Source organism: Vulpes vulpes, chromosome 9, assembly GCF_048418805.1.
Source record: "Vulpes vulpes isolate BD-2025 chromosome 9, VulVul3, whole genome shotgun sequence".
In the NCBI taxonomy this organism is placed as follows: domain Eukaryota; kingdom Metazoa; phylum Chordata; class Mammalia; order Carnivora; family Canidae; genus Vulpes; species Vulpes vulpes.
The window spans coordinates 104,096,804-104,109,853 of NC_132788.1; the positions used below are offsets into that span (position 1 = coordinate 104,096,804).

Genomic DNA, 13,050 nt, shown 5'->3' on the forward strand with positions numbered 1-13,050 from the left:
GGCCTGGCAGCTAGAACCACTCTCAATCTTGAGGCCAGCATGTCAAACATTCCCGGCATCCCAGCCACCATCCTTCCTCACTGCTCCTGTCACCAGTGCCTGGCCAATGGCCGGCACTCAGTAACTGTTTGCTGAGCAAATAAATGTCTGTGCTGGTCAACATTCTTCCCCCACTAGATCCACCCACTCACTCATTCATTCATTCATTCATTCACTCATTCATTCAACAAGCACTGATTATGGCTATATCTAGGGATCTAATAGGGTTCCTGCCTCTGAAAACCATATGGACCTACTGGACCAGAAAGTTCTAACTTCAGTGCAATGTGGAAACCCACCCTGCCATCTGCTCAATTGCTATGGGAACCCAGACGGGGAGCATCTGATGCTGACATGGTTGGGACAGGAAAGGTGTCCTAAAGCAAGCAGGGCCTGGGAACTGAGAGTTTTAAAGCAGGTGAAAGACAGGGTCACATGTGGGGTGTTAGATACTTGCTGCGGTGAAGGGAACCATCTGGAGGAAATATGGGTGGCTGGTTAGGAGGCCAGAATACCAGTGCAGGCAGAAGACAATGTGGCCTCATTTGGATCTGTGGTGGGGGCGGTTGGAGGAAAAGGTATGGAAGCATCCAGAAGGATAAGTGTCAGGGACACATGTCAAAGGTCATGCTTAGGTTTCTGAATGGAGTCGCTGAGTGAACACTGGTGTCCTTTGTTAAGATGCAGATACTGGGAACAGGTCAGGTTGGAAAACACTGAATTTGAGGGGTTGAGGGGTCTAAAGCTCAAGAGAGCTTTCTCGTTGAGACACAGACACCAGACTGAGGGTAAAGTGAAGCTGTGATGATGCCTCCACTCTCCACAGGGCAGGCTTAGGAAGCAGCAGCTTGGGAATAACCCTAAGGACCATCTAAGTTAATGGCTGGGAAAGAGCTGCAAGAGAGGTAAGGCAAGGCAAGGCCTCAGGGGTGGGAGAAAGCCAGGGAGGTGGTTCATGGAAGCCAAGAATGGAAGAAGCTTCCAGAAGGAAGAGAAGACAGTTAACTGATGGCTCTGTGAGTGGGAAAGGAGGGAGGACAACAGCTAGAAAAGCGGGTCTAGCAGGGGGGAGGGGGAGGCTTTTGGGGACCCCTGGCAACGTCTAGGGGCATTTTTTAGTTGTCACGACTCAGAAGATATCACAGCCATCTAGCAAGTGGAAGGGATGCCACCCCACATTCCGCAGTACACAAAATACCCCTCCCGCCCTGAGAATTATCCCGTTCCAACTGGCAGGGGTGCTCAAGTAGAGAAACTAGAGGAAGACAGGCAACCTTAGCGAGGATTCTCTTAAAGAGAACAGACACTGGAGCATGTCTGAATCCTGATGAGGTGATCTCGAAGAGACTCAGGCAAGGCAGCCCGGGTGGCTCAGCGGTTTAGTGCTGCCTTCAGCCCAGGGCGTGATCCTGGAGACCCGGGATCGAGTCCCATGTTGGGCTCCCTGCATGGAGCCTGCTTCTCCCTCTGCCTGCCTCTCTCTCTCATGAATAAATAAAATCTTAAAAAAAGAGAGAGAGAGAGACTCAGGCAAGCAGGTACCTGCCTAACACGAGGTTCCCAGGATGCTGGGAAGGGAAAGGATGGAGCAGAGGTGGAGAAGGGAAGGGATGCAACAGAGGTGGAGATGGGTGTTATTTTCACTGTGAGGTGGGAGGGCTGAGAGTGAAGGGTGCAGATGGGTTTGTTGTACTTGCTATGGGGGCCAGAGATGCCTGTGTGGCAGGCTGAGCTCAGCTAGGAACTGGAGTCCATGGGGCACCTGTCTACCTATCTGCAAGACTCTCTCTGGGGTGGACATCCTCAGCCTTTTGAGGAGGAAGCAGCTGGACGAACGTTATCGGTGCCTGTGCAGCATAACAGAGGACAAAGGGCAGTACAGCCGGTGAGGTTTACACACACCAGTGGCAGGAGGACAGAAGTGGGGGTGCAGTAAGCTTCTTGTGAAGGTACAATCTTTCAATTTAAGGAACCACCCGCAAGACACTGAGATTTAAGCCTAGGACCACATACTCCACAACTCTTTGATACACTACACTTATCTTGCCCAAAGAGAAGGAAAAGTTTATCTCTGAACTAAAATAATTTCCAAATTATACTTTGCTGCTTTTACCTCATTCCCGAAACCAGTTCTCTCTGGACTGATCTTGTCAAATCTAGGTGTTCCTAATAGCATAGTTCACATTCCTTTGAAAAACCACAACCAGTGAACAAAGAAGTCAGGTACCATGAGAATGCTCGCAAAATTGGACCACAATGCTCAGGAATATCCATGGGGCTAAAAATCCCCTTTCACCAGAACGTAAGGGGGAAAGGCAAAACCTGTTAGTAGCATAGAGAATTTTAAAACACTTCTGAACAAGCACTCTTATGCAGGATGGTCTCCTGAAACAGGAGAAAGATAATGGCTTCTAGAACATTCTAATACTGTTCAACTTACTGAACAGTTCAATGTACTACTTGCAATTCCTATTCATTCCTGTTTATCAAATCACAAACTCAGAATTGGAAGAGTCCTCAAAAGACTTTTGAAGTCAGTGCCCCCTCTGATGAACTAATTCCATATACAGCAGTTAGCCAGCCTTGATAGCACTTATCCCAGAAACAGGTATCTTCAGGTTACTGGCAAAAGCTGAGAGTTCATGAAGTAAGACGATGGGTACATGGAGTTCAATATATTACTCTACTTTTATGTAGACCAGAAAACAAGATATTATCTTATTTCCATAATAAAGTTTTTTTTTTTAAACTTTTAAATTAGTTTTCAGTGTAGGAATCATAATCCTACAAGCCAGGGTGGCAGTCAGAGCAAGGGGCAAGGGGGAGGGGAGGAGGAGGAGATGCCCAATTCTCAGCTCACCAGAGCAGAGGAGAGAGAAACAAGGGGTGGAGGAGGAAGAGGATGGGAGTGGGGAGAAGAAGGGGAGAAAGAAGGTAAGGAAGGAGAGAGGGAGGAGGAAGAGGAAGAAGAGGAGGACAGCCCCCTAAAACAATGCTCCTCCCTGGGGAGAAAAGGAAGGAAGTGCTTTTATAGCACCTGATTTTTCCGTGTTTTTCTCCTTGAAATCACGCTCTCAGAATGCATGCTGTTTGTAAGGATGGCCTTCCCAGGGGTCTGCAAACCCTTATGAGGTAGGTAAGCATCAGGGTGTAGGAGCCACCATCCCTACTTTATATCTGGGGACAGAGGCTTAGAGGTCACACATGGAGATACTGGAAGAGCGATGCTTTCAGCCAGTATCCAATTTTACAGCCTGCCTGCAGCTCTGTGGCCCTGCTCCAGCCCAAGGGTTAAATCTCAGTGTGTTTCAGATGTTTTAGTTGATGGAGTGATAGTAAACAGCACAGCCCAGAACCAAGGAAGGGCTGCACACGGAGATATTCCATGTCCTGCCACGGGTCTGACCATGCATAGGGACCTGGGAAGATGGGAATGAGCCTACCTGGGCCAGAGTCCCTTCCATACATGGGACAGAGCCAGGCTAGGTTGTCATTCTTTGGTCTCTTCCAGCTCTCAGGCACCATTTCTGGTGTCCTCTCATCTTCCCTCCCCTCCCACCATCTCACTTTGTACACGCTCTACCTTACGAGCTTTTCCTTTTTGGGGAACCTATATCCAATTGGACACCAGGGCGGTGGCAAAATATAGTCTGAGATAACCATGAAACTTGACAACCGTCATTTCAAGACTGCAACTCTTCTGCCCCGAGGAACACTGGAGAGCCACAGACAAAGAAGACAGTACTTAGCGGGATGGCCCCAAGTACCCCCTACAAACCCTCTCAGTTCCTTTACCTGCTACTTTATCCCGAATGAGTTTTGCAGATTCAACTTCACCAATACTGCTGAACAGACTCCGTAACTCATCCTGGGTCATGTTCTGAGGGAGGTAGTTGACAATTAAATTCGTTCTCCCGATATCATCCCTGCAGTCTTCGGCCATGTGGTCTTCATAACCATTAGACATTGTATTTTTTAAAAATCTGTGGGGTGAGAAGAAAAATCAAGTAAATTCCGAATGTCCATATTACAGAATGTTAAGGCAAAACAAATGACTGGCACTTGGGGTTTCTTCTTTTCAACATTACAAGTTCAACTTATGTCCACATAAAAACCTGCACGGGAATGTTTATAGCAGCTTCATTCATAATTGCCCCAAGACTAGAAGCAATCAACATGCTCTTCAGTAGGTGAATGGAGAAACAAACTCCAACTGTCTGGTGCACTCACACAACAGAGTGTTATTTAGTGATACGAAGAAATGAGCTAGGACGCCAAAGACTAGGGGAGCCTTAAATGTATACTCCTAAGTCTGAAAGGCTAAACACTGTATCACCCTGACTATAGGACATACAATGGAAAAGATGAAACTCTAGATCCAGTAAGAAAACCACTGGTCATCAGGGGTTAGAAGGGAGGGAGGAACAAAAAGGGCACAGGGAATTTTCAGGGCAGTGACACCGTCTGTGTGATCCTGTCATAGTGAATACGTGTTACTACACATGTCCAAAACCGCAGAACATACAACATGAAGAGTGAAGCCTACGGTGAACTACACACTTTAGCTGACCTGTATCAATACTGGCTCATTGATTCTAACAAAATACCTCATGAAAGCAAGGTGTTGCCAATAGGTAAGACTTCGTGTTGGAGGTGGTGGGTATGGAAACCCGCTCTGTACTTTTTTTTTGCAACTTTTCTGTAAATCTAAAACTGCTCTAAAACAAAACAACTTGAAGCTTAACCGTTTCTACTTACCAAGGAGCCTAAAGAACCCTATAAACAGGGACGCCTGGGTGGCTCAGCGGTTGGGCGTCTGCCTTCAGCCCAGGGCGTGATCCTGGAGACCTGGGATCGAGTTCAGCATTGGGCTTCCTGCATGGAGCCTGCTTCTCCCTCTGCATGTGCCTATGTCTCTGCCTCTCTCTCTCTCTCTGTGTCTCTCATGAATAAATAAATAAAATCTTAAAAAAAAAAAAAAAAAAAGAACCCTATAAACAGGGGTGCCTGGCCAGCTCAGTCAGTGGAGTGCGCGACTCTTGCTTTCAAGGTCAGTGAGAGACTCCCCCCAACTGGGCAGAGCTTACTTGAAAAAACAAAACACCTACAAACAATTCCAGCACCATAATTCGGGCTGTCTCAAGAGCTTCCTGAAGTTTGCTGATCGCCCCCTCCCATCTCCACGTGCACTAATGGTGCAACTGGGTCCTGAGGAGCCTGTAATGTGCACCCGAGCACCTCAACTCGGACACCCCGCCTCTGTCCTCAAGTGGACGGTTCCCGCAGCCCTTTATTCCAAAGGCCACAGCTACTGAGTTGGGAGAGGCTAGGGTTTCTCTACCAGTTGGAAGAATTTGGTCTTCACAGCTTGCAAGCTTTGGAATGCCCTTAGCTGCCTCCGGAAGTCTTCACTTTCAGTGACAAACATCACAACAAAGTGATGGCTTCAGAGTCTGGATCAATGAGGCTGAGAGCATCAGGACCGCTCTTCTGAAAGTACAACTCACACTGGGCTCGTTCACAAGTACTGCCACACGCGTGGCCGCCTCATCTAAGATGTCCCACGTCCCTGCCTCTAAATATGCAGGCACACACCCCCATGGGGCTGAAGTATCATCACCAAGAAAAAGGCCCTGCCACCCACCAGCCGGGAGGTCTCGGGCGGGGGGGGGGGGGGCAGCCCACCCCTTTCTCCAGATCCCTTCTGTCCAGCCCTGTTTTTATGCTTAAAAACCCAGTGCCCGTTGTCAGGAGCACTCAGCCTTCTTTAAAAATAGCCTTGCCAGCGGTTATATAAAAACCTGAATACAGTTCCCACCTCCCCACTGAGTCAGCACTGAGAGAGGACTTAGGTGTTTTGTTTCTTTTTCTTTCCCCCTGCTGGAAACAGGTGGGTCTTCTCTACCTTTTCGCCTCCTAATTTGCTTCAGACCATACACAATGTGCAAAGTTAGTCTACTCTCCCAGCATTTATTTGAAAATGTTCTATGCTCCCTGTTCTTTATAAAATAGGTTACCATCCAAAGCCATAAAAGAAAAGATTGGAAAGTCAGACTTCCTAAGATTAAGAAGTTCTGTATGGGAAAAGGCACCATACACAGGCAAGCTCCAGACTTGGGAGAAAATGCTTGCTACCTAGTACATTATTTAGGTTAGTGGTTCTCAGTGTGGGAGATTCAGCCCTCCGGGGTACACCAGACGGTGTCTGAAAACATTTCCGGTTACCACAACTGTGGGTGGTAGTGTGCCACTGGCACCTAATGGGTAGAGGCCAGCGATGTTGTGAAATATCCCTCAGGTTGGCCCCCACAACCAAGAATTGTCCAGCCCAAAATGTCAATATTCCCAAGGCTGAGAGCACTTGATTCAGAGTATCTACAAACTCACCAGAAAGAAAGATACATCACTAACAGAGAAGTGGACAAAGGATATGAACCACAACTAATAGATGCCAGCAATTCAAATAGCCAATAAACTCTAAAAGCTTGGATTTATGAGTGATGAGGAAAACATGAAGTCAAAAGAGATGCCATTTCTGTCAGACAGAAGGCCCCTCCAGGATGGATAAAATTTAGTGTAAAGGATAAGAGAAAAAAACACCCTTACACACCTTTGATCCAAGTGTGAACTGGTACAAACTTTTTTGGAGGGTAACCTGTGGTTTAATACAAATGCTACCCTCTGATTCAGAACTGCAGGAATCTGTCCTCCACACATCATCACACACATGCAAGGAAGTATAGTGAGGACCACATAACCCCATTGGTGGCACAAGGAAAACACTGGATATAATCTAAATATGAACTAAACACCAATTTTCTGTAGAAAGCATGGGGCCACAAGCCTTAATGGGCTTACTTCATGAAAAACCCCACAAATCTGTTAAAAGCATCTGCAGCCATGAAGCTTTAAGATAGATCATTAGCTCAAAAACAAACACACACATTTGCTGAAGCCTGAACCAAAGTGCAAGGGTTAACTCTGAGAAATTAAAATGCACAACAAAGTTTGCTTGAAATGTGATTCAAATGTTTCTCTTCTCCCTTCCTTTTTCTTCACTCCTCCCTCTCCTCACCTTTGTTCTGAGTTAGGCACCTACTCTTTTGCCTTCTCTCTCCCCCTCCTTTCACGGACGATGAACTGGGCAATAATTAATTATACCATTCTCATTATTCAGAAGGGGTGTTCTCTAAGACTGGTAAAAAGATGACTTTCTAAACAGTGGTTGGCAAACCATGGCCTGTGGATCAAATCTGGCCCACCACCTGTTTTTATAAATAAAGTTTTATTGGCACACAGCTATTCTCATTTGTTTATGTATTGTCTGTAGCTGCTTTTGCACTACAGTGACAGAGTTGAATAGTTGTGACAGAGACCATATGGCCCAAAAAGCTGAAAATATTTACCATCTGGCTCTATACAGAAAAAGTGTGCCGACCTCTGTTCTCAAATGTAAAAACAGAAAATTCCTAAGAGAAAATCTTTGTGATACTGGGTTTGGCAAAAATTTCTTAGATACCATACCAAAAGTACAATCCATTTTTAAAAAGTTAATGCACTGGATACCATCAATACGTTAAACTTTTGCTCTGCAAAAGACACTACTAGAAAACTTACAGCCCACAGACTGGAAGAAAATATTTGCAAATCACATATCTGAAAAAAGACTTGCATTTCAAACCTATTTTTTTTAAACTCTCAAAACTTAATGGCAGCCCCAGTAGCTCATCGGTTTAGCGCCACCTTCGGCCAGGGCATGATCCTGGAGACCTGGGATCGAGTCCCACATCGGGCTCCCTGCGTGGAGTCTGCTTCTCCCTCTGCTTGTGTCTCTGCCTCTCTGTGTGTGTGTGTGTCTCATGAATAAATAAATAAAACCTTAAAAAAAAAAACTTAATAAGATATAACAACCTAATTTTAAAGATGACAAAAGATGTGACCATACAATGCACAAAAGAAGATACAGGGATGGCAAACATATGTGATAAGATGCTCGATGTTATTAGTTATTAGGGAAATGCAAGTTAAAACTACAATGAGATACTATTACCATCTAGAATGAGAATTAAGATATACTCACCCATTTAGAATGGCTAAACCAAAATAAAACAAAAGCTGGAAAACAACAATATCAAGTTCCAATGAGGATATGGAGAAACCAGAATTTCCATGCATTGCTAGTAGGAATGCAAAAATGTTACAGGTGTTTGGAAAACATATGGGTAGTTTCTTAAGAGTTAAATAATAAACTTTCCAAAAAAAAAAAAATAATAAACTTTCCAAAAGACCCAGCAATCCCATACTAGGAGTCATACAAGAGAAATACAAACCTACGTTCATACAAAAACCCACACATGTGTTTTAGAGCAGCTTTATTCAGGAACACCCCAAAGTGGAGCAGCCCGAATACCCTTCAAGCCAATGCCCTTCAAGCCATCGGTGGCTAGACTAAGGAAGGCTACCCAATGGAGTTCTGCTCATCAATAAGAAAAGTGCTACTATCCACACAACTTGAATAAATGTCAAACACATTTCACGGAGTCCAAGAAATCTGACTCCGAGGCTGCATACTGTAAGAGTCCATTCTGGAAAAGGTGAAACCATAGGGATGGATCAGTGGTGGCCAGGGGAAGGGGCCAAGGGTGGTGCCGAGTACACAGGGGGAGCACAGGAGAGTATTTTTGTTTCTTGGCAGGGTATAACTTTCCCATGTCTTGATAGTGGAGGCAGTAACATGACTCTTTGCATTTGTCAAAACTCAAAGGACTCTACACCAGAATTTCAAGTGAACTCGAATATAATTTTAAAAGATCTAAAAAGTGAACCTTGTTCCACAGCATGCTGGCTCCTCCTGACGCCCCTGGTGAGCCTGAGCAGCCCAGTTCTTGGTCAACTGACAATGATGGAGAAACCCAAACCCCAAAAGCACGGTTTCTCAATGCTTCAGGGCCACTCCACCCTACTCTCCTTGTTCCTCCTCCTGACGTTTTCAAATCCACGTTGCTAATCCTGGGCCAAGCCAGCTCTGTCAAGCACCAACCACAGCTGGGCCTTTGTCTCTGTCTGACAATAAGTAACTTCCAAGTGGCCAGGCCGCCTCCTCTCACTCCAGCCCACAGACTGGAAGGTGGTCCCCCCATGGAAACTCCTCTAGGTCAACACATCATGCGGTACCTGTCAGTGGCGGCCTCACCCACTGAGACTCAGAAGTTTCATTACTTTGCTCAGCATCAGACATTACACTATTAATAGTGGCAGGGCCAGGCCTCCAACTGTCACTACAGAGCTGTCTCCTTGCTTGGCGATGTGGCCCCTCACTTTAGCTTCTTCCCTGGCGTGCTGCAGACCTTCCTATTTCCACGCCTCTCTTCCGGCAGCTCCCTTTGCAGAGATGGTCTGCCCTTTCCATCACCTCCTCACTGATCTGCGAAACATACCCCCAGACAGCAGGTTGCTCTAATTTCCTGAGCCCGTACACCATTCAGCCCAAAACTACTAAATCACTCTAACTCCTAATTATTTGCTTTTCACTCCCATCATTGGTGAGAGCCTAGAAGGCCAGTGGGATGAGGGTGGCGGACAGACAGACACCAGGTCTGAGAGTCACCTGGGAATCATGTGTATATTCCACTTTATGTTAAAGGGCAGTTGGAAATTGTACTAACAGTCTACTAATATGTTCAATACCTTACTTTATCTTTAAAAAAAAAAAAAAAGATTTATTTATCTATTTTAGAGAGAGAGCAAGAGCAAACAGCAGGGAAAGGGTAGGTGGGGGGAGGGAGAGGGACAAGTAGATTCCATGTTGAGCACGAACCTGACACAGGGCTTGATCTCTGACCTGAGATCATGACCTGAGCCAAAACTACCAAGAGTCATGCTCAACCGACTGAGCCACCCAGGTGCCCCAGTACCTTACTTTTGTAGGATCATCCAGTCCTATCGCACAGAATCAAACTCAATTGTAGGGAACAAAAAAGGGAAACTCAGGTTTAGCAAAGCAATTCCTGCTGATTTGGAAACACTTCCACTAACTGCATATTATCACAGAGAAGTCCTGTTTGGATGATCTCTGAGGGTTTTCAGCCTCACTGCATTATTTTCAACAATCCTGGTTGTCTGAGTAACTTCAGTGATGCTGTTCACATCAATAATATAACCATATGTATATGGGGAAGAGATGGGTGTATAAATGACATAAAGACTTACACAGGTAAGACACACATAAGGCAGCAAGACTAGTTCCCACTAGGCACCCATGAGAATCTGTCTCATTTTATATTCAGAGAGCAACCCTGCTAAACTACTCAAGCCAGAGCAAAACTAGAACAGTCAAATATATCCTCAGGCTCAACCTTGACACTTCACACATCACATGATAGGGCTTGGACTCAATTATTTCTAAGGTCCTTTCCAGATGTAAAACTCAGAGTTCTCCAAGGTAAAAGCCTTGGGAATGTTAGGTCACCCAGGAAACACTCTGGGTGCCAGAGAAAAAGCGATTGTACCACCTGACCCAATTATAACTGCTATGCGAGATGAGGGCTTAAGTGAACACTGTACATATTTCCTTACTCACCCCTTCCCGCAGCCCGTGGCGGGAAAGCCACCTGACTGGGATAGCCATGGCGACATCACAGCAATTCAATATCCACCCAGGCTGAAAAGCTCAGGGTGGAAGCAGATCAAGGGCAGCCAGTGCCTGGCCCAGCTGAAGTGCTCCACAGGTCTGAGGGAACATGACTGGCTCCACAACTCTGCTAGAGTTCTGGCTTCTTTGTGGCTGGTCAAGGCCACTTCAGAACTCTTGCACAAAACTGCAAAGCAACATGGCACAGCAGGAAAAACTCCTGGGCTGTGGAGTCTGAGAGATCTGCACTCCAATACTAATCCTACTGCTTACTAGCAGAACTACTATGCGTATGGCACTTCCTTTCCTGGAGCCTCAGTCTCCTTGTCCTCTAAATGGGGACGGCACCACCTGCTGTGAAGGGCCCAGCACAGTTCTTGACACTTGGCAAGTGGCCACATCACCCGCCTCCAGGTCTTTGCACACTAAAGAACACTCTGACTCTTTGCCCCGGGACGCTGGAAATGATCCAAACTGCTGATGCCATTTCTAATGGGCCCAGGCTCCCTGGAAGTCACAAGGAGTCACACCAGTCAAGGCTCACAACTGCAGGCCCACGCATGTGAAAGACCTTGTTGGCAGTCTACATTCACTCACCATCGACTGCACACACCAGCTCGGATGGGTCAGCTGGCCTCTCAGTCTGCCTACCAGAGATACAAACCTGTCCCCATACTCCTACTGCATTTAGAAAATCAAGGGGAAGATGTACCTCCCTGACCTCCCAGACTCCAACTGTAGGCACCTTCAGGTCCTCTCCTCCTATCCTTGTCCCCCTCTTCAAACCTCTTCCTCCCTCTGAATTACTTCCTCTGGTGGCAGGACACATCTGTCCCCCAAGCCACCTCTCTCTGTCCCCCATACCTAAGCAGGCACCGAGTTCTGCCAGTTGCACAGCTGCGATATACCCCTCCTTCCCCATCTCTCTGCCATTGTCCTCGTTCAGGTCTCTGTTATCTGGGGCCTAGACAGACTCCCAAATGTCCTTCCTGCCACGTGGTTATCTCAGACCCAGTCTCTCCACACCCAACTGGGCCTTTCCCTCCATACCATTCCTCTGTCTTGTTTCCCCACTGCTGCTCATGGTGTCATCAGTCTTGCCATTGGGTCATCCTGGACTGTTTCCTCCTCTGTGAATCTTTCCTCTGGCAGAGAGGTCTCTGTGGTGGGTGGCTGGATCCAGTTACTCCTGAGCCCCCTTCTGACACCCCCCCCCAAGTAAACACGGAGTGCCAATCATGTGCCAGGAATGGAGCAAAGTACTGGGTGTAGAAAATAAAGGAACAGTCCCAGTTCCCGCTCTCATGTTCAGGCCATTACCAAGCCACCTTGTACTGCAAAAGTGTCTTGACCAGTCTCTCTATCCTTAAACTTCCAAGATCACCTCTTGACTGTGTCCAGAAACCCTCTACCACCTGACTCTGACACACTTTTCTAGAATTATCTCCAAGTTCACCTTCTTGACCTTCTACCTGCCCAAACCAGTCCACTCAGCTTCCGGACCTCTTTGTGCTCTCCTTTTTACTCACTTGGGCTGCTGGCTGTACCTGAAAACTCCTGCCCACACCTCTTTGAGAACAACCGGTACAGACACCAGCTCTTTCATCAAACACAAAAACTGAGCACCGGACAATCCTTTCTTTCACCACTATCAATGCTGCCACGACCTGCTGCTTCACCCTTTTGCTACTTTCTCTCATATATCTATGTAGGTCTTTTCTCCCCAACTCAGGTTGAAGTTCCTCAAGAAGGCAGTTCCTTCCCCTTCTCCCTGTTCTCTGTGACAGTGAACAAGCAGTCACATTTCATGTTTTCAATCTATGAAAGTGTGACCATCAACTTGGACAAAGCACACAGAGGCCCTGGGTCAAGTGGGGACTGGCAGTGATCATAAAAGTGAGTTCCCCCAACATGTATGAACATGGAGAATGCCTTCTCTCCCCTTCCTGCTTCGCAGTATAGCCACCACATGAATTCTACTCTAGTGGCACCTTCCTGTCTATGTCCACACTCCAAACTGTTCTTTCTCTTGCCTTCCTTCTCTTACTGACCACTATCCTTCTCTTGGTCACTCAGGCAGAGACCCAGAATCATCCACTGCTGTCCTCGCGTTCGCTCACATCCCACATCTAAATACCCACAGAGATCTGCATCTCTTACCCCTCCAACCATGTCTCAAACCCATCCCTCCTTTCCCTACCACTCTGGGCCACATTTGCAGCTTTTCCTACAGAGAGGAAAGTGAGCACCTTCTAATTGGTTTGCTGGCCTTCAGCATCATCCCCCTCCAACTCTTTCCTTCTGTGCGCAGATCTGACTCCTTCACTTCGTGGCCTGACAGGACAACACCCTCTGCACACCAGCCCCATGAATCCTCTTGT

At 46.7% G+C, this 13,050-nt stretch overlaps 1 protein-coding gene across 1 annotated transcript in view; it reads right to left on the reverse strand.

Annotated features, from left to right (window-relative positions):
• Positions 1 to 13,050, reverse strand: part of ELAVL1 (ELAV like RNA binding protein 1) — a 36,498-nt gene that overhangs the window by 20,192 nt on the left and 3,256 nt on the right. Inside the window, exon 2 of the mRNA XM_072721569.1 lies at positions 3,835 to 4,022. Within this exon, the coding sequence (XP_072577670.1) occupies positions 3,835 to 4,006 (172 nt within the window). The 5' untranslated portion in view covers positions 4,007 to 4,022. The remainder of the gene's footprint in view (positions 1 to 3,834; positions 4,023 to 13,050) is intronic.